Source organism: Macrosteles quadrilineatus, unplaced genomic scaffold (genome assembly GCF_028750875.1).
Source record: "Macrosteles quadrilineatus isolate MER2022 unplaced genomic scaffold, UCM_ALF_1.0 Scaffold_8__2_contigs__length_117827958, whole genome shotgun sequence".
Lineage (NCBI taxonomy): Eukaryota > Metazoa > Arthropoda > Insecta > Hemiptera > Cicadellidae > Macrosteles > Macrosteles quadrilineatus.
The window spans coordinates 57,093,830-57,113,159 of record NW_026542601.1 but is presented as its reverse complement, the minus strand read 5'-3'; the positions used below and the strand labels follow the sequence as shown (position 1 = coordinate 57,113,159).

At 31.4% G+C, this 19,330-nt stretch overlaps 1 protein-coding gene across 2 annotated transcripts; it reads left to right on the top strand.

Annotated features, from left to right (window-relative positions):
• Window positions 1-986: 986 nt before the first annotated feature.
• LOC129001434 (clavesin-2-like) lies at window positions 987-19,039 on the top strand. 2 transcript variants are annotated; one of them, XM_054428693.1, is made up of 9 exons: window positions 987-1,062; window positions 5,434-5,580; window positions 7,167-7,258; window positions 7,818-7,968; window positions 9,500-9,589; window positions 11,534-11,730; window positions 14,020-14,130; window positions 15,029-15,173; window positions 18,391-19,039. In XM_054428693.1, the coding sequence occupies exons 2-9, from the start codon at window positions 5,436-5,438 to the stop codon at window positions 18,456-18,458; spliced, it is 999 nt and encodes a 332-aa protein (XP_054284668.1). In that variant the 5' UTR covers window positions 987-1,062; window positions 5,434-5,435; the 3' UTR covers window positions 18,459-19,039. The 2 variants fall into 2 exon arrangements, with proteins under 2 accessions (XP_054284668.1, XP_054284669.1); XM_054428694.1 differs by lacking the exon at window positions 9,500-9,589.
• The last annotated feature ends 291 nt before the right edge of the window (window positions 19,040-19,330 follow it).

The window sequence follows — 19,330 nt, the reverse complement described above, 5'->3', positions numbered from 1 at the left end:
TTGGGCATACTTTGTTCAATGTTAGAGGTTATTAACGGTCCAATTTGATGGAAAAGGAGTCGTGGATTTTAAAACTATGTAGACTACCACACCCAGAAAGATGTTGATTTAAATTACATTCCTCTTCTGAATCATAAAATAAACTTGACTATAGCGACTGTTAGGTGTTATTTCAATTCTGTGACGAGCTTGACTGTTTAATACATCCTCATAAGGTTCTTCTTTTGTGTTTGGTCAAATATTGCCACTAATACTTACAATAGCAAATGAGTCGTTGCAGCTTCTTGTTTTTGACTTGAAATGTCTTGGCTGTTGGTGAATTCCAGTCAATACAATTGATATTTTATTCTTTGTGGAGCTGGCAACGTAGCCTTGCCGTTATGATGGCAAGAAGAATAGTACGAAAAATCGACCGTTGAGAGCACCTCACACCATTAAAGGTAAATATTTTAAAATTAAAAAACCTTATTGCAAAACTACAAAAAATAGAGACGACGTTTTTGACACCTCAAACGCTGAAATTGGAGTAGTTAAAAAAAACGGCTTCACGTATTATAAATATTAATATTAAAATAGCTGAAGACAAAAATTAATAATAAATTATATATCATTACTCCTTATTCTCCTTATGTTCAGAAAGACATTTAATCTTATCATTAGTCCATATTTTGGATGGATATAACATTATTGAAATTCGAATATAATGTTCTTAGGCTCTATTCGCAATGAATTCAGTGGGTTATATCTTTTAAGTTAAATTAAAGCTTTGTTTCCTTCACCAAACGTGTATACAGTACACTATTATAAGAATCATATACATTTACATCATATATCATAACATCCATTTTTCATTATTGGTAAATACGATAAAATAATACAGAACAACATTCTCTTTATACTAGAATTTCGTCATAGTTCTCCTAACTTTCGACAGTTGGCAGCACCGAGTCTATTGATCCAACCAAGCCAGTCTAATATGGCGCCTTCAGTGTTCTAAAGTCGATTGACTGCAGAACATCGTGTATTTGACACCTGTTTATACAATGGATTTGACATAATTAGGTAACCACATATTTTAAAAAGTTTAAAACAAGCAGTAGTTTTGCCTGTGCAGTAAAGATAAATCCCTAAATACTGAGAGTTTTATTCTGGCGTTGAAAAAATATTGTATATTAGGTTAGTTACTACATTAAACATGTATTTGATTACATTTTAAAATATTTAAAATTTGAATAAACATGTTATAGTTAACCAAAACCTTAGGATAAAGTAGCAGAGTTTTATGACATTATATTTGTACAGCAGCAACAAGTATGTATAACGTTTAAACATTTCTAGGGTCATTTTAGATTTTTATTTCAAAACGATGTAAAAAATTCTTGTTTAAAGTTTTAATAATGCATTGAAATAATTTTAAACTAGGTAAATGAACTGTTGTTGTTTTATCTTTTATAGCGTCAATCAAGTTAGGATGGAGACAATTTGTTTTATTAATATGAACAACCCCGATGGGTTCACTGTAATGAATTAACGTTTTGACGACTTAAAGTTAGTGAAGCAAAGTAACTTTTAAATAATGAAATTTTAAAATAAACTAGTCAAATTTTCAACCAAAATTGTACCCTATCGTAGCACTGTAACTTAAATACAATCTTAATAGGGCGTGTATTAAAAATCTTAAATATATTAAATTAGTTTTCGTTTAATATCATAAAATGTAACATTCGACTATATTACCTCAGCTCTAAAGAAGGAATACAATTATAAAACTGCAGGAGGTAGTAAAATGTCAGCCATGTTGAGTATTTAAGGTTATGTTTGCCGAATATCTGGGTCACTTGTGAATCAATATTACCAGTGATCCTATTAGCCTGTTTGTGTAAGGGATGATACGTTTAAGAGGAGCAAGTTAGGATTACAAGAATGGTTAATGTAATAATATGTTTAGTAGTTATACAATATTGAGCTAAAAATAATTTCTTCAATTACTGTAATTATCACATAATATAGGTGTATACTAATAAAATATCAGGGTGTTGAATATATATCTTAAGCACAAAATACAAGTAAAAATATATTTAAAAACATGTTTTTATAAAAAAAGGGAATCGCGATAAATAGGCCTAATTATAGGTCTATTAATTATTCAATACTGACACACCAATTAAATTTTTTTCTTGAGCCTTAAAAATATTAGTTTGAAGGCTAACGTTAAATACATCTTCATTTCACGCTGAAACTTAACTTGGTTATTTTTATAAATTGCCACAATGCATTTATATGCGTGATCTCCGGATTACTTTATACCTTTTGTTACATAAATCGTAATATATTAATTCTGTTTGATTGAAATTAATGTCAATCTTCTCAAGTTCTATATTATTCAGATAACTAAGATAACCAATAAAATAATGGAACTGTACTTTTACATTACTCATAAACTAAAACAAAGTTATAAGTTCCTTTTGACGTTTTAAAAATATCTGTTTTGTTAAAAACTACAAGGCATTCCTTTTTAAAAGGGTATGCATAAAACAATGTGATGTAGAAATTAAAGTGAATTTAAAGTGTCGTTCTTAAAAACGCCTCAACAAGATCCATCAGGAGTAGTTAACTAGTCTCTAACAATTAACTGACCCGTTCAGTAAGGGTCTCTAGTCCCAATTAAATGTCATTCAACCAACCCTGGTAAAATGTGATTGGTATGGTCCGTCTAGTTCGATAAGGTACTGGAAAAAACTCGTATCTTGAAAACACAAGGATGGAAACAGTTTGGTTACCAATCAGAGGGTCAAAATGATTCCTGGAAACAATGGATACGAATACAAATTGAAAAGTTATTTTGGGCCAAAAGCTATTCGATACCAGATTCCAAACAGTATTTACAAATAGGTAAAACACTATTTTAACCTTTAAAAACGAATTTGTTGTAGCAAAACCGTCTGTAAATTTATCACGATAAAATTACAGCTCTAAGATTAATTTGAAAAATCTTTTCAAATAAAATATTTTTTATTCAGCACTATAATGTTATGTATTTGCAAAGTAGGGGTGAAAAATTAGTCACCCCTGTGTGTTTAAACGGTACACAATCAGAGCTTCACAGAATTTGTTGGCATGATAAGTAAGACCCAAGGGAAGTTGCTGTGTGTACAATATTGTTCTGAATAGTTCAATTCCTAGCTTCCCTGCCTTTTATTAAACTTGACATCCATTAACATTTTTTTATAGTGCTTTCATGCATTTATATGATACAGTACTTTAATGGTGTACTGAGTTGTCATAATAAATATAAGGTGTGAATGTTTTTGGAGGTAGTTAACATAAGTATCAATTTCAATTGAAAATTTAATAGGTGTCTAAAATGTCGAAAGTAAGTTATTTAATTAGTTTTAATAAGTTATTTAGTTATTTAATAAATTAAACTAATTACCAGTTTTTCAAACATAAAGGAATGCCTAAATATGTACAAATGTATAAATTTTCATTAAACAGCCGTGAAGAGTTTTCTTGTCTACAAACAACTAACCACGTACTAAGATTTTTCTGTAATTTTTATCTCCGCTATTTGATTTATCAATTTCGCAATACTATGTTTGATTTATTCTTAATTTCTCTGATAAAAACCACGTCTCAGACATAAGAAAAACACAAAGACTATTACAAGTTTTGTGTTACTGAACAAAGTTCTCCTTTTTAATGGACTCCGGTAAATTCGTTCCAAACTATAAATGCAGTCGCATCAAAGTCATTAGAAACTTTCATTTAATTTATTTGTAAATTAAAAATGCTTGGAATGAAAAGTTGTTGTTTTTTTAATAAAAAATAGTAATATAATATACACATTCATAATTAAAAGCTTTATATATTTAAGTACTTTATATATTACGACGGCAATTAAAATTAATACTATCCCTTGGTTTATCAAATAATAATAATCTATTTAAAAAATATATAACCTCCAAAATTTATTTTTCAAAATGGTGGTCATTTTAATATTTATAGCCTAAATTACAAAAAATGGAGGATTTTATGAAAAGATTCTAGGTGAGATAAAAAAGGAATTACTAATAATGTTCACCCCTAAAAAAAATTTTTGCAATTTCTCTCTTATTTTATATAGCTGTAAAAACCTTATGATGTAGTATGCTAAAGAATTACTGTACATCTAATAGTTAAGTAGAAAATGGGGAAAACCTGGAAATAATGGTATTTTAATTCTTATGGGGAAACATGATGTGTTGTAGTTTACTTGGTTATACAGTAGATATATTTTGATAAAATATGGCGAACTTATTTATCTCATACTAATCTACTATTTTTTGCTATAAATATACGTTAATGCCTTCCCTGTAGCAGCAAACCGAGGTAGTCATAACACATTATGTTATTTAAATAGAAAATAAATCATTTGACATTTTTAAGGGAGTACTGTCGTGAATTAACATTGTATGTGAAACCACTTCACCAAATAGGGCAATGAAAATATTGAATAGGCCTACAATTAAATATAAAAAAAAACGCATGGAAAAACGAATATTAGAATGGAACACATTGAAATGAAAACTTAATAAACAGTAATGACAGGCAATTAGTTGAGTATTCTACATAAATATCTGATTTATTAGGATTCATATTCTAAATTGACAAACAAGTCCTCTGCAAATGACTGCCAACTCGTTTGTCGAAATGCTCATTACCTTAAATTCTCGTTACGTTTCATCAATATTGAAGCAGGAAACAACGTAAATCCTCATTTCAGCTTTCCCTGTTTCATGGAACTTCCAAACAAAGATTTATATGTAAGAAAATCATAGAATAGTGTCTATAATTCTAGCAAAACTCTTTTTTGGAACCCCTTCACTTTTTTTGAGCTAATAAGATGTTTGTCATATTAGTATTTTGTGTTATATTCACTCGAATGGTTCATGTGCTGGTAAAATCAACACTAAGGTGACCAAGAGGTATTTATCTTATTTTAAGAAATATTTAGTTAATGTAATGCTATCGTGCATGAAGTCATTGATTGTTTTTATGATTTTTTTGTTATATTGACTTATTGAAACTGGTTGAGTAAAAAAAACACACAAAAATATTTATGAAGTATTCCTTGTAGTTTTATATTGTAACCAAACGGTAAAACAGGCATTGTGAAATTCACCCGATTACGAGGCAAACATTTAGCAGCCGTCAAAATACCCCATTGTAACCGGTCAGGAACCACATATCATAACCGGATGAGGCCTAAGATGGATACCCGTTAAATCCGGCCATTCGCCAGCGAAACTAGAAGCCTACGACAGAAAAAATTGCTTCTTCCATATAGAAGAAATTTGCTAAATCCGTTAATAGTTTTTCGGGAACAGCTGATGATGTTTTATGTTTGTATATAGTATCAGCTGTTTAGATACATTTATATTTGTTTGAATACAGATATGCCAGAGTACATTGCAGTAGCGGCTCCTGGAGTTACACTCCCTGTACTGCCAGGGGAGTGGGCCCAGCGAGCTTTCGTCGAGCTCAACGAGATACCAGAAGCTGCGGTAGAAGCTCTACACGAGCTCAAGCTCAGAATTGCAGGTAATGTCAATCATACAACCATTTGCAGAACGCATTCCTTGTTCATTTTAACAAATTACACCAAACAATTGAACGAGCTCTAAATGCTGTAAAGTAGGTTTGGCGTTATTTTTGAAATGGAAAATAGGCCTATGTGTTTTGAAAGTATTTTCCTCAACCTGTTGTATTTTTTACATTTATTATACAAAAAAATAAAAAGGAACTAAACAGCCTCAAAGGCTGTGTAGGCTAGGCTACATCTTCCCACCTAGAATACCTTTTTGTATGGAGCAGCCTCCTAAGAAAATAGCCCTAAGAAAAATAGTAGTTTTTATTTCATTCTTTGATTGTTTTAGATAAACTGTATTTAGCTCTTACTGTTTAACTGCATGACAACATCTGTGCAACACGTTGTATTGTTTCGTATAATGCAAATATGTCTATGACTACTATTAACAATTCATAAACTTCATGCTCCTCGGACGTGGGCCTGCTGATGTTTAAGTTCGTTGACGTACATTGAAATATGCAAAACATGAAAATCCCATAAGCAAGACGATTTTACACGTTAGATTGAACATACTAACTTCTTATCTTTAATCGGTTGTGTATATAGCGTAACCACGCATCCTGACTAGGTGTCAAGCAGACTAGGTGTCTACTGTTAAGAGAGCTGAATGTACCTATTTTGTACACGCATATTTAAGGACTAATGTGTTAATTAAAATGTATAATTACTATTCTAAGGTTATTTTCCCCCAATCAACTAATGGTTGGCAGCTGTGCAACTGTCATTCACTGCCATTGATACGCAAGTTGTTTGCCATTAGCTTTGTCATCAGTCAAAACGTCAACGGCGGCGTAAACGTCAAACTGTGGTCATGTTTACCAATCTTGATGGATTATGAGTCCGTAGTGAGGTCACACATACTACATACCACGAACGAGTGAATCTTTTATAAAGTGTAAAAATATCCAGCTGTCTGTCACTCGGATCACGTTTTATTGCAAATTTTAATCTTCAACTGTATATCCCAACAAGATCGAAGTTAAAGAATAAAATAGGAAATGTATCTACAGTAGGAAAAAAACGAATAATAAATTTCAAAACAGTCACACCATAACTGTAATTACTCAAATTCACGAACATTATATCCCAAAAATACAATCAATACCTTGGGGGAGTATGTTTTATCTATGTCAATACTTACTTAAGGAACTCCTACAACAGGTACTTTAAAACAGGGTTACACTGAATGGTGGTTCACAAATATCGAATTGGCTTAACAAATAAAATTAGAAACTTCAACATGCCGTAACATTATCAAAATTAGTAAATGAGCTTACTTTATGCAAACGTTTAATTTTTATGTTCTTTTTGGTGTTTTTTTATGTCATGTGCTGGGCCAATTATTGACTTATTGAACATTCATATATATCGGGAGACTTTTATCTACATATGAGTAAAACAAACTAAGTATGACGTGAAAAAAAGTATTTATAAAAAATACGTTAAAGAAATCAATTGTGATTTGACATGTTAAATTATTATAACTAAACTATATGAATTGAATTAGTATTTTAGTAAAGGTTTATTTATTTTCTAGATGACACTGAACTGCACGCCTGCACTGACGATGCCTTTCTGCTTAGATTTCTCAGAGCTCGAAAGTTCAATATATCTAAAGCATTTACAATGGTAAGTATTTTATATTGGTAAGTACATTATGTTTTTACTTTGTACTTTGAGTTAACGCTTTAACAAGATAACAATAAAAAATAAAGTTATATGGTACTGTATTATAAAACCAAGTTAAGGTATTATGGTACTTATGGTATTATATGGTATTATATTAAGTTATATGGTTTAATTATTAATTATACGGTATCGTATGGTAGATAAGTCCAAAACGTATTATTTGGTAAAACTATTTATAGTTCTGTAGTGCTTGGTAGCAATTTCCTTTGCTTGTGGACACAAGTTTTAGAAAAGAAACACTGTTAAGTATAGTAAGAATGATACATAGTAAAATGTAAACTATGTATATACCTGACCTTAAATATTTCATTTATAAAACTTTTGTTCATTGATACTTGTTTGTTCTTGACTCTTTGCCATTTTAGTGTTGCTTTTACCACCAACAAACAGTCCAAGCAGAACTGTTTCTTTTTAATACTAACATAAAAATAATATAATTTTAACTAGTTGTAAATACAGTATACCAAGAGTCATAGAGAACATTGATGTGTTTGGATAGTTACAGAGGTACTACCGTATGAAGGAGGAAAGTCCTGAGCTGTTCAGGATCCCTCGTCCATCAGAAAGACTTCACATCCTGGAGATGAATGCTCAGTGTGTCCTGGACGACAGAGATCACAACGGCAGTAGAGTCTACATCTTTAGAGTCGGTATGGTCTGGCTATCTACCTACTAATAGCATTTAGTTTTATTTCAAAATAATATTTTGTGGAAATTATTTGTGAATGAACAAAGAGTAGCTTAGTTGAAACTTATGATGATTTGGTTCATTTGAATAATTATAAAATATGCTACAAACATAGTAATGGTTTAACTAATAATGTATGTATAAATTTATTGTTAAATAGTTATGAGTTTTACTTCTTACCATCCATATTATCATGTCATATAGCCTATATTATATGTAATGAAAATGTAAGTGTGCCATATTCTTATATAATTTCTGTAACAATGGGTGTCAATATTTTTAAATCGAATTTTAAAGTAACTTACGTATGGAATAACGATTTTATTAACAACACCAAAATTAATTGTAAGCAAATCAGAATTTGTAATGAATGATACAAGTAATGAATGTTGTAATGAATGATTATATACAAGAAACCCGAAGTCACCAAAAATTAAATAATATTAAAGGTACACACATTCATAAAACATTATTGATTTTTAGCCAATGTTTTCATACTAATACAGGTTTTTTCTGTTTCTCGTCTTCCTTGTAAAAGCAAATCAAAAGTAAAGAGATAAGAAAACTATTTTACTTAACAAATTCATTTCTACGTTCTGCACGATGTTAATATCTATGGATTATACGACTCATTTACTCCAAGTCCATATTAAATGGAAAACACGTCATTGCAGATTTACTTTCTTCCAGTGAAAAAGAGATTATTCATTAATTAGTTTGTTTTGATTGAATTAGTACAGAGCTGGTCGAAAATTGTATTGCATTAGTATATTTTATAGTAATTTGTAAATAGAACTTGCATGTATCAGCTTCTAAAATATAATTTTTCCCTCTAAACCACATAAAGAAAGACATAAAAATATATAATATGCCTGACTTGAGTTTATTCACAGTAATGAATTGTTGATTAATTATTATTTTTTTAATGTAATACAATTTAAATGTGACAATGTGTTTTGTGATAGTGAGATATTCAAGTCAGATAACATAGGGCTATAAACAAAATCACCATTAGTTTTTTAATTACTATTCGACAGTAGTTATAATATTGCCACATGAAATTAAATTAAATGTAGAAAGTTTTAATTAATTAATTAATTAACTAAGTTTTAAATAATTAATTTGTTAAAATTTTAATATTTAAAAGGTTTTAATATAACGTAACTCTTTATACAATAGGAACAAATATGTATTTTTTGCATTCAGGTAGAAAATATTAATATTACGCATTTTCTGTAAAAAAATATAGTATATCATATGTGAAACAGTAATATAAATTAATAATTAAAAGGATGTAAAAACTAAAATCATTCCATAAACTAACAATTAAATTAATATAAAATACACACATTTTAATGAATATCGTTACACGTATTGACTTCACATGCATAACAAATGAGTCAAATTACATAACGGGCATAACAAAAGGCCTTAAAATAACAATTAATAGAACACATCATGAGATTGGGTACTTACTTATTCATTTTATCTAGGACAGTTTAAAAAATTCACTACTCTTGCTGCTGCCAAAAAAGCTCAGCCTTTGACATATCAACAGCCACCAACAGAAACATACGATGAAGGTAAAGCTCACTTGTACGTAGTGCTTAATAGGGCAGTAGCTCATGCAATGTTTTGCTGGTTGATAGATATAGAAAAGATGGTTGTTTGATATATGATACATATGAAAACATTTAGTTAAGGGCTGCACAGTAGATTAGAAGGTGGAATTAAGGAAAAGAACTCAATCAATATACAGACTGCCCCTAAAGTCCCGGACCGGTTTAATATTTTCTAAACGACAACAGATAAATCAATAAGATTTGGTACACCAACACCACACCTAAAAATCAACTTTTTTAAGGAAATATCAATTTTCTGTCATATCATGGGGACGTCCAGCAAGGAGTCAGAAGGAAATCTTAAATAGAAGCATAGGTTGACATGTACATCAAATTAAAGAACTTTACTAGCAGAATATAATGCCGCAAATTTGATCTCAAACGGATAACTGAGTAAAAAATGACAGCCGTTCAAAGATTTCTTAAATCAGCCATTTTGAATCTTTGAACGACTGCCATTTTTTACTCAGGCGTTCTTTTGAGCTTGAATTTACGGCATTGTAATCTACTAGAGAAGACCTTTAATTTGATGTGCATATCGACCTATGCTTACGTTAAAAGTTTTCTTTCGATTCCTAGGGCTTGTGCCCCCTGAGGAGTAAGCGTATAATAGCAATGCAAATTAAATTAATCTTTGAACCACTGTCATTCTTGGCTCGGTTGTCCGTTTGAGTTCAAATTTGTGGCATTATATTCTGCTAGTAAATACCTTTAATTTGATGTACATGTCAACCTAGGCTTCTATTTAAGATTTCCTTCTGACTCCATGCGGGACGTCCCCATGATGTGACAGAAAATTGATATTTCCTTAAAAAAGTTGATTTTTAGGTGTGGTGTTGGTGTACCAAATCTTATTGATTTATCTGGTGTCGTTTAGAAAATATTAAACCGGTCCGGGACTTTTGGGACAGTCTGTATATAAAACAATATAACCAAATGCACATCTCTACTACTTTTAAAAACGTTATATGATAGACCTGGTTTCTTCGTCGTCACCCTTTCTGTTTCACACGAACATAAACACAATGAGCCGACTGAACTTAAGAACTAAAATTGATTGTGAACCTTGCCAATGTATAGGTCTGTTCGTGCATATTCTTGAATCCACTCGTACTATTACGTGCATGCTACTAACGTACAACGTTTTGATGTGAATCTTCAGAAAACAAGTATTGAGTGGTCTTTATCGAAACATTAAAAAACACACACAGTTTACATTCAAATTGACTTAGTATGCTACAACTTAAAATTTGATAGAATTGTTTATTGATATGTTACGAATCAAAATTGTGGAACAATATGTATTGGTTATTAACTTGTATGTAAAATTGAGTACAATTACTTGTAAAAAATTTCAATTGTAAATTTTGTTAATGGCTTATTTCGCTTCAGGGTCCTCTGCCCAATGTGAAGTACTTATGAAGTAAGTACGGTATCATGATAAGTCTGAAATCTTTTTTTTTAAGGACAGGAGATTTTCCGTACAAATATATAAGCTAAGTAATGTTTGCGCAGGTAGCTTTTTTTTAAGTATATATGTTTTGGGATGTACATTAGAAGTAGTGACTGTTGGTAGCTCTGATTGGATGGGCAGTAATACACAATATCTTATTTTAGCTATGGTTGACTCTATAACCAGGAATGAAGCTATTCAACCCATTATGTACGTCAACTTTTACCTTCTGCACAAACAAATCCATTTTCCATCATGTCCACGATATCACCCCATCCAAAACAGATTCATAATACACTCTTCATACTATTTCCGTCCATTCCCATAACACAAAGGCCAGGCTCCCTTGGTCACATCTTCAACATACCTTTTTAGGATAATAGAAAATCCCTGAAATATTTCACGAAACCATCCCTGACTCCAGACTGACACGTTGTGATGTTTGGTTGCAGCCAAGGTCGACACGTCCCTGGTCACGGTAGAGGACGTGTTCAGCACGAACGTGTTGGCGCTAGAACACGTGGTCAGAGAGCCGGAGACCCAGGTTGGGGGCATCACTGTCATCGTGGACATGACGGGGTTCGGTCTTCAGCAGCACGCCAAGTTCCTGTCGCCTTACTACGCCCGACGCACTGTTGAAGTCATCCAGGTAAATCGTTAAAACAGTAAGTTATGTCCATGGTTCATTTCCCTTAAAATGTGTAAAACACTAATCGTATTCAAACGCACTCAACATTGAAAACAATTTAACCCACAGCAGAGTACGAACAAGGTTTTGGAAATGAAATTACAAGGGTAGTTGACAATATTAAATTACTTCTGGGTAAACAAGTGGTTTTAGCTTTCGCCTTAGAATATTTTGAGTGAATGGGTGTATTCTGGTAATATTTGTCATTGTTAAATCAATTATTGATGAGATCTAAGTAAAGATCAATGCTAGAAAGTAACAAGACAAGACTTGGATCGTGTCCATACAAAAACACATGGAAACATGCCAATGCTGTTAAAACACACAACATAAGTTTAAATAAAATAGCTAAAACATGAAAAATGTATTGCTCAATTAGGTATATTGTTTGTTTTACTACTACACCGACAAAACAGAGGGCTTAATAAATGGTTAGGTTACTGTGTGTAAAATTATTAGGCCTTACTGTAAAGTAGACTGTCCATTCTTATTAAGTTGTGGCCAGTTTTATATAAAAAATAATCAACAGGCTGCTGTTAAATATTATTTTTGTAACTTTTGGCTCATTTCTCGCAGCAAAGCATGTAACTAATGTATTAATAAACGCAAAAGTAATTTATAAATAGATAGTAATATTACAACTGGCATTAATTTCAGAGGAACGATCTAGTTTTAAATCAAACCGTGATACTCAAAGGAACAAAAAGAGCAATCTGGTCGATAGAAGGGAGCCACATCTGGTGACCAACATCAAAATGCAATTAATTAAATTTGCAGTACCTGTAGTCCCTGAGGTTAAGTGATACACTCGATTATAATAATCACTACAGGATAGGATTTTCTATTTAAATCAATGTAGCTGCACAGATATCCAATTATACAGAAAGATTTCAATAATTAATTATTAAAAGTAGTTGTTTCAAATTAATATTGTTCCTTTCACGTATATGATAGGGTTTTAATCATACCTACATTATGAAACTTAATATAGGCATTAGATTTTCATATGACGTTAACTGATAACAAATTTTTGTATACACTTTGTTTTGAAAAATTAAAAATTCTATAATTTTAACAAAGGAATCACGGTAAAAACAAAGCTCAAAAGTAAACACGTTTAGCTGCTTCTAAAGTATTATATTAATTAGTTTTTACAAAGGCATAAGTGGGTTAATAAAGTGGTACACAAAGTTATCTGGGGATGAAGTTTGGAACAAGATTACAATTAGAAATAATAATACATTTATTTGAAATTCCAAATTTAAACAACAATTGAGAAATGTATACTAAATTAAGCATTGTGAAAAAATTATATCTTTAATGTGACCAGAAACTGTTAAGTATAGGACAACCGTTTGGTAAATATTGTGTATTATTATAGCCTATGTAGGTAATAATTTAAATTTCTCATAATTTATATACAATGCTTCAAATAACGGTCGAATTCCCAAGTGGCAGAACAAATCCTTAGGATATTACAGAGGTAAGCTTTTCCAATTGTCTGTCGCAATAAAATAGGACAAGCCCCAAGAAGATAAGCAATAAGCTACAATGCTCGGATTGGGGCCCCATGGGGGTTGTCGCAAATGAATCATCTCGACTGTGGTTATTGTCTAATTACTTAGTGTCTTTGTTTCGGGTATCTTCGTTGTTATACTGGCTATCAATTTGACTGAAAACGTCTGCTTAAATGTATGATTGCATGGACAGTATAATGTTCATATGTCATTATCTATCATCATATGGGTAATAATTAATTGTTATAGAGTTAAAACAGACATTTGGCAATGTGATCAAAGTAATTTCAACATTACAATTTGAAAATGTATGTATATTTAGAAACTTAAGAAGAAACAGTTGTTTAAGGTTAACATTAAATGCATATCTGTACATTTTAATGATACAATATTTGTGTGTAAGATTCATTTTAATCGTAATGGCTCATCTTACATATCATTGTAAAGCTGGGACTATCACAAGTCCATATACTGATATTTTATTTGGGTATAATTCTTAATCTGTTGAAAAACACCACCTGCAATCTACCTATGCAAAATTGAGAAATTTATTTCGAAAGAAAACACACGTGGGTTACTAATCGGTAATTCACAATGGAAAAGTGATTTTGTTCATTTTTTTTGTACCAATAGAATGTGTTCTACCAAGGTGAATAATAATTGTACCTCTATACCTGAACACTCTTAATATTTGAAGAAATCCGTACCTTAACCACATCAAATTGTTTTGTAGGAGACGTTCCCTCTCCGCTTTAAAGGCTTTCACGTAATCAACCAACCGTTCTACTTCGACGCAGTGTTCGCAGTTCTCAGACCATTTCTGAAAGAGAAAATAAGACAAAGGGTAAGCTCACAAAGCAAGATTTATTGCAATAAATAATTTAGAGGTGTAATGGCTAAATATGTATAAGTAAACTTTACTTTCATGCATAGAATGTAGAATGTAGTCCAGAGCATGTTTGAACTAATTATTCAAAATTCTAGTGAATGTAAGATACCTATTTTTTAGTTTCAACCTTTTCACTCCCTAGGAGATGAGGGTTTTTTTAACTGGTAGTCCGACGTCATTGAGCCCGCGGGAGTCTGGCACTATTGAGAGACAATTGATCATCTCAGTTTGCGTAAATGAATTTTTACCTCCTCCCACAAAAAAAAAACCTCCCTACTTATTCATATGTACTGCCGTCTAAAGTATATGCTTTATGGATTAACATTATATTACTGAAATTTAGATTATTTTCTTTGCCTCTACTAGTGTTGAAAGTATTTGGAATATTATTAAAAGGGGTTTAAACTTTGGTGACGTAATAAGGTAGCCTGGTATATTCCAGGTATTCCAGGAAGTTGTTGGCAGGTGTACTTGCCAACTATATTTTAAGAAAAGAACTGTTGATGTAATGTAATCAGAAACATTGTAGGGATACCAACCAACAATACTTAAAGGTATTAAGGTATTAAGGTCCCACATTCTTCATCTTTGATGGTATAGCATTAAAGTAACATGGGAAGTTTTAGATACCCCTGCTAATTATACTTCAACGAAGACGCACGATGCACGAGTTTCTAACTCAATTTGCTAGCTATCTGAAACAATTTGCAGCTTAAAACACTCCCGAAATACCTTAAACTATACTTCAAGGACAGTATGAAATAGTTAATATTCTTCCTTGCATCAAGGAAAATATATGCGCACTCAAATTATCTTTGTTAGTGACGAAAGTAACTTTTTCATTTCATTCCAGATATACCTGCACGGGAAGGACTTGAGTTCTTTACATTCATATGTAGATCAGGCTATCCTTCCCGTGGAGTACGGTGGTCTGCAGAGCGAGTTCGATAACACTCGCTGGAGACAACAGCTTCTGGAGTTGGAGCAGGAGTTCATGGGTAGGAATCGTTAAGGAGTTTATGCATAAAACCCAGTCTTTGGCCTCATGCTACTTTTGATGATAGGATTAGAAAATAAGCTTCAGGGACATACTGAATTGGAAAATAATTAGAGTATTAGTATTGTTTGAGGTAGGGTTGTTAAAGGCCATTATTAAAATTTCAGTGCATGGTTGATACCTAAACATTGGAAAGATGTTAACAGGTTACCGATTAATGAATCTCTAGAGGGTTTGTAGGAATGTGGTTTAGTGGAGGATGCGTAAATTTAGGTTAACTTCAGCCTCCTTTTGTAGCTGGGAAGTCTTAATATACGGGAGAAAAATGTGATTTTCTTCGGTGGCTGGTCACACTAGAAAGTAAACTTATTCTCCATTAAAATTGTTACTGTACTATTAAAAAAAATGTGTTATATAGAATTAAAAAAATAATTATAATCAGAATTATAAAGAAAATCTGGCACGCTATATATACTATCAATCGTCATGCAATGGATGAAGATTAGTGTGTATTCTGGATACATTTGACGTTTCACTAATCACAATGGTGTAGTATTAAACTACTAGCTGTTGTACCCGTGCTTTGCAACGGGAAGAGATCACGAAATAGAAACATTTTGATATTTACATCTGTTGATAAAATAGTTACACATAAGCCTTTTAAAAACATAATTTAACCTTTATGGCCTTTATAGGATAGATGTTGTCATTAATGAAAAAAATAATAGTACTGCACCCTGTTGATAAACCTTGTAACTTTTTAATGCTATTCATCAATATCATAGAACCAACTTGTGTAGTTGAAACAGCTGACAAAATTCTTTTATTCTTTTAAATATGATTACTCATAAGGTTAACATGGGAAACTCCAGAGCCACTGGGGCGGAACCCGATAGGACTTTTGAGATAAGAATGCTATATGTTAATCGGGAATGTGAGCTATCATCATACGAAATTTCAGCCCAATCCGACCAGTATTTTTCGCGTTTATTTGTCACAAACTGTATACATCCATACATCCAAACTTTCTCATTTATAATATTAGTAGGATAGCAAAACGCTTGATTTATATACGATATGCTATATTATTTATACTTTCTGAAACACCAAATAAGTAAAGAATCTTAATTCAATTAGCCACACGCTTGGGTGAAGATAGCTTTAGAGTTGAAATATTTCAATAAGTAGAACAACAGGAGTTGAGCAAAGTTGAAGGGAAGTTAGGAGGACACTTTGGCTCTAGACAAACTTTGCTCACTTGTTAAGAGTTTTCCTGCATCCTGATAACAACGGATGAGTTCCAAGAGAACATCTTCTAGGTTTAAACATGACCTTAACCGAATAAAATACCCATAGTTAAAAGTTCACAAAACAGATAACTCCTTTTTGAGTACATGGTGCTACGTTTCTGGTGGATCAAACCCCAATTTAAGTTGTCTATGGTCCTAATATAGAACGAAATAAATATTACTTCTACACGAATAATATTTAAGTAATTACACAGTAATTACATAAACTATGGTTATGTACTATACTTACCGTCAATTATTACTTACTTTCGTAAGTAATTACATTGTGGATTATCATCCCGATGAGTCTGGTGTATGCATTTACTAACTGCAATACTAAAAAAAACTTTAAAAATGTATGAAAATATACAGTATAATTTTAGGGAAGTATTTAAAAGTCCTTATTAATTTTATTCTATTTGACGATTGAATACATATTTTCCAACATTAATGGCTTACAAAATATTTATAAACGTATTTTTCCAATACATTTTAATATTGTTGAATATATACAACTATTATTTCTTTCTCCCTCTATACTTAGTACTGTGTATGGAGAAAGTATTGTTTTCGTCAAAGTTTTCGGACATTCCTTTTAATTTTTAATCTTATTGGTAATTCTCCCCACACACAAAAAAACGGAAAAATCGTATTTAAAAACGCTCGACCGATTTCGATTTAAAGTCAGTATGTTGTAGTAGTTTTAACTACTACCTACCTTTACCTTTGACAAAAGGTACAAAAGTATACACCATTGTTGTAAAAATCACGGTTCATAAGCTATTGCAACCTTTGTGAACCTTTTGTTAATATCAAAATTATTACTCTTTAATGCTTAGCCATGATCAAGGTTGTTGACAAGCTAACGGGGTACCTGTAACATTGCTAATACAGTTTATTTGCGCTAAAAAGTGTTTGGTCGTACATATCCAAAGCCACTTGCCTAATTTGTGTTTACCTGCCTAAATTTATCAATAACACAAGCTGAAGACTTGTGACGACTTCAAAAATGTATGTTTTAAATATTTGGCTTTGAAACGTCCTTAAGAAGCTTTAGATATAAAAATTTACTCATGGTACTCTCAAGTAGTTTTCAAACAGGTATTTTAGGCCATACACATTCTTGTTTAAGACCTTTTCTACTCTGTTCCTCCCTCTCTACTCTACTGGAGCACCTCTCTGAGCCTGGTGTTATTACTGAGAGGTCCTTCTGTGTGTCTCCATACTCAGTTGTGCCACTGCTAACTTTCGAAGCTAAATTTCCCCGAAAATTAATTTAGAGCCCTTATAAGTAATGTATTTCAATATTTCATCAGCATCAACATTAAATGGAAACTTGAAAATTTTACAAGAATTACATTTTTGTGTTAATCGTTTTATCTAAAAATTCATCTTGGTGTTTTTAAAAAGCACAGTGAAATGTGAGTCAAAATTACAAATTATTGTAAAAACAGTAACCGTTATTCATTATAATGCTTATGTTTAATCATTAGCCTAGCAGAAAACAGGTAGTTGTAGTTTTAAAAGTGTATGATGCCTTTTTAGCTCAATATTTACAACGTCGTTTTTTATGAGTTCAAGTTAGAAGTAGGAGTTGCCATAACGTATAAAAAGGCAATAATTGTGCAATAAGGCAATATTGTGTCTTAGATTGTGTAAAAAAAAAATATGAAAACGGATAGCGTATTTAAATGATTGGTTTGAAATGTAAGCAGAATATAAAGTATTGATTAAGATAACTTACTAAAGGTACTTACTTAAGGTAACTTACTGATTTCACCAAATCGTGACTTTAAAAGGTATGCAGGTTAGTCTAAATCTGTTCTCAAAACAACAAATGATGATTTGTAAACCTAAAAGAAATAAAATTGGTAAAAACTACGTATGAATGAAATTTTGTATTACTAAGAATAAAAATATTGTTTTTAGAACTGGAAACGTTCGGGTACAAGCATCAAGATGAAATAAACGACAAAGAAGAGATTGACCTACTCTAGTAATGTTTGAGGATCTACAAGGCTGCAGATTGTACTGAAACCCATATAAGTTAGCAAACCTGCAGATCCAACTGAGTGTATAAGTATACAAAGATCCCACCAGAATCTATATTCGCAAGAGTCTGAAGGCTTGCAGACTTTACTGTTGTTATGTGATTTATCTTTTAGGTGTTGTTGCTATGACTAAAATATATAATCTGTCCATTCCCGCAACGGGGGTAGTCTATCTTATGTAAATAACTGTTATATTGATGCCGAGTCTCACATTGTTACTTGCCAACGAATTCGCACGCTTTATAGGTTATGTCAATTATACACTTGCTTGGCTTAGGCTTAATGTACATAGGGTTCAGTAGGATTGCAATATTACAAAGTGTTTGCCTATGCTAATAAATCATTTAGTTTGTAAACTTGCTTGTTTTAATATATATTTTTATTTAATTTAATTGTTTTACATCCGTTATATATGAGCTGAAGTACATAAGTAAATTCTTTGTTGGAAAATAAATTACGTAAATAGATTGTGAATTCATTGGTTTTAAGAACATATATTTATATGTGTTATAATTTTCAAACATACCGTAATTAATTTACCTACTTTTATTTTTATCTGAGATAAAACAATTTGTTAGTAAGTTATTATGATTTCAATCTAATTTTTTCAATACAATAGTTGAAAATTAAATTTTGAAATTTATAGCTAAAATAATTTATTTTTGATTATAAAAAAAATTCCTTGTAAACAATTTCAAGTTTAATTATGATAAACGTAAAGAAAAATAACTAAACTAAGTTTTATGCTTAAAACTATGTGGTAGACTTTTACAAAATACTTAATGTGTAGCTGTTTTAGGGGTTTCCAGCTAATAATA

Coding starts and splice junctions, on each gene's coding strand:
- LOC129001434 (XM_054428693.1), top strand. CDS start 5,436: ATGCCAGAGTACATTGCAGTAGCGGCTCCTGGAGTTACACTCCCTGTA. Junction 5,581..7,166: donor GCTCAAGCTCAGAATTGCAG/GTAATGTCAATC, acceptor TTTATTTTCTAG/ATGACACTGAACTGCACGCC. Junction 7,969..9,499: donor AGTCTACATCTTTAGAGTCG/GTATGGTCTGGC, acceptor CATTTTATCTAG/GACAGTTTAAAAAATTCACT.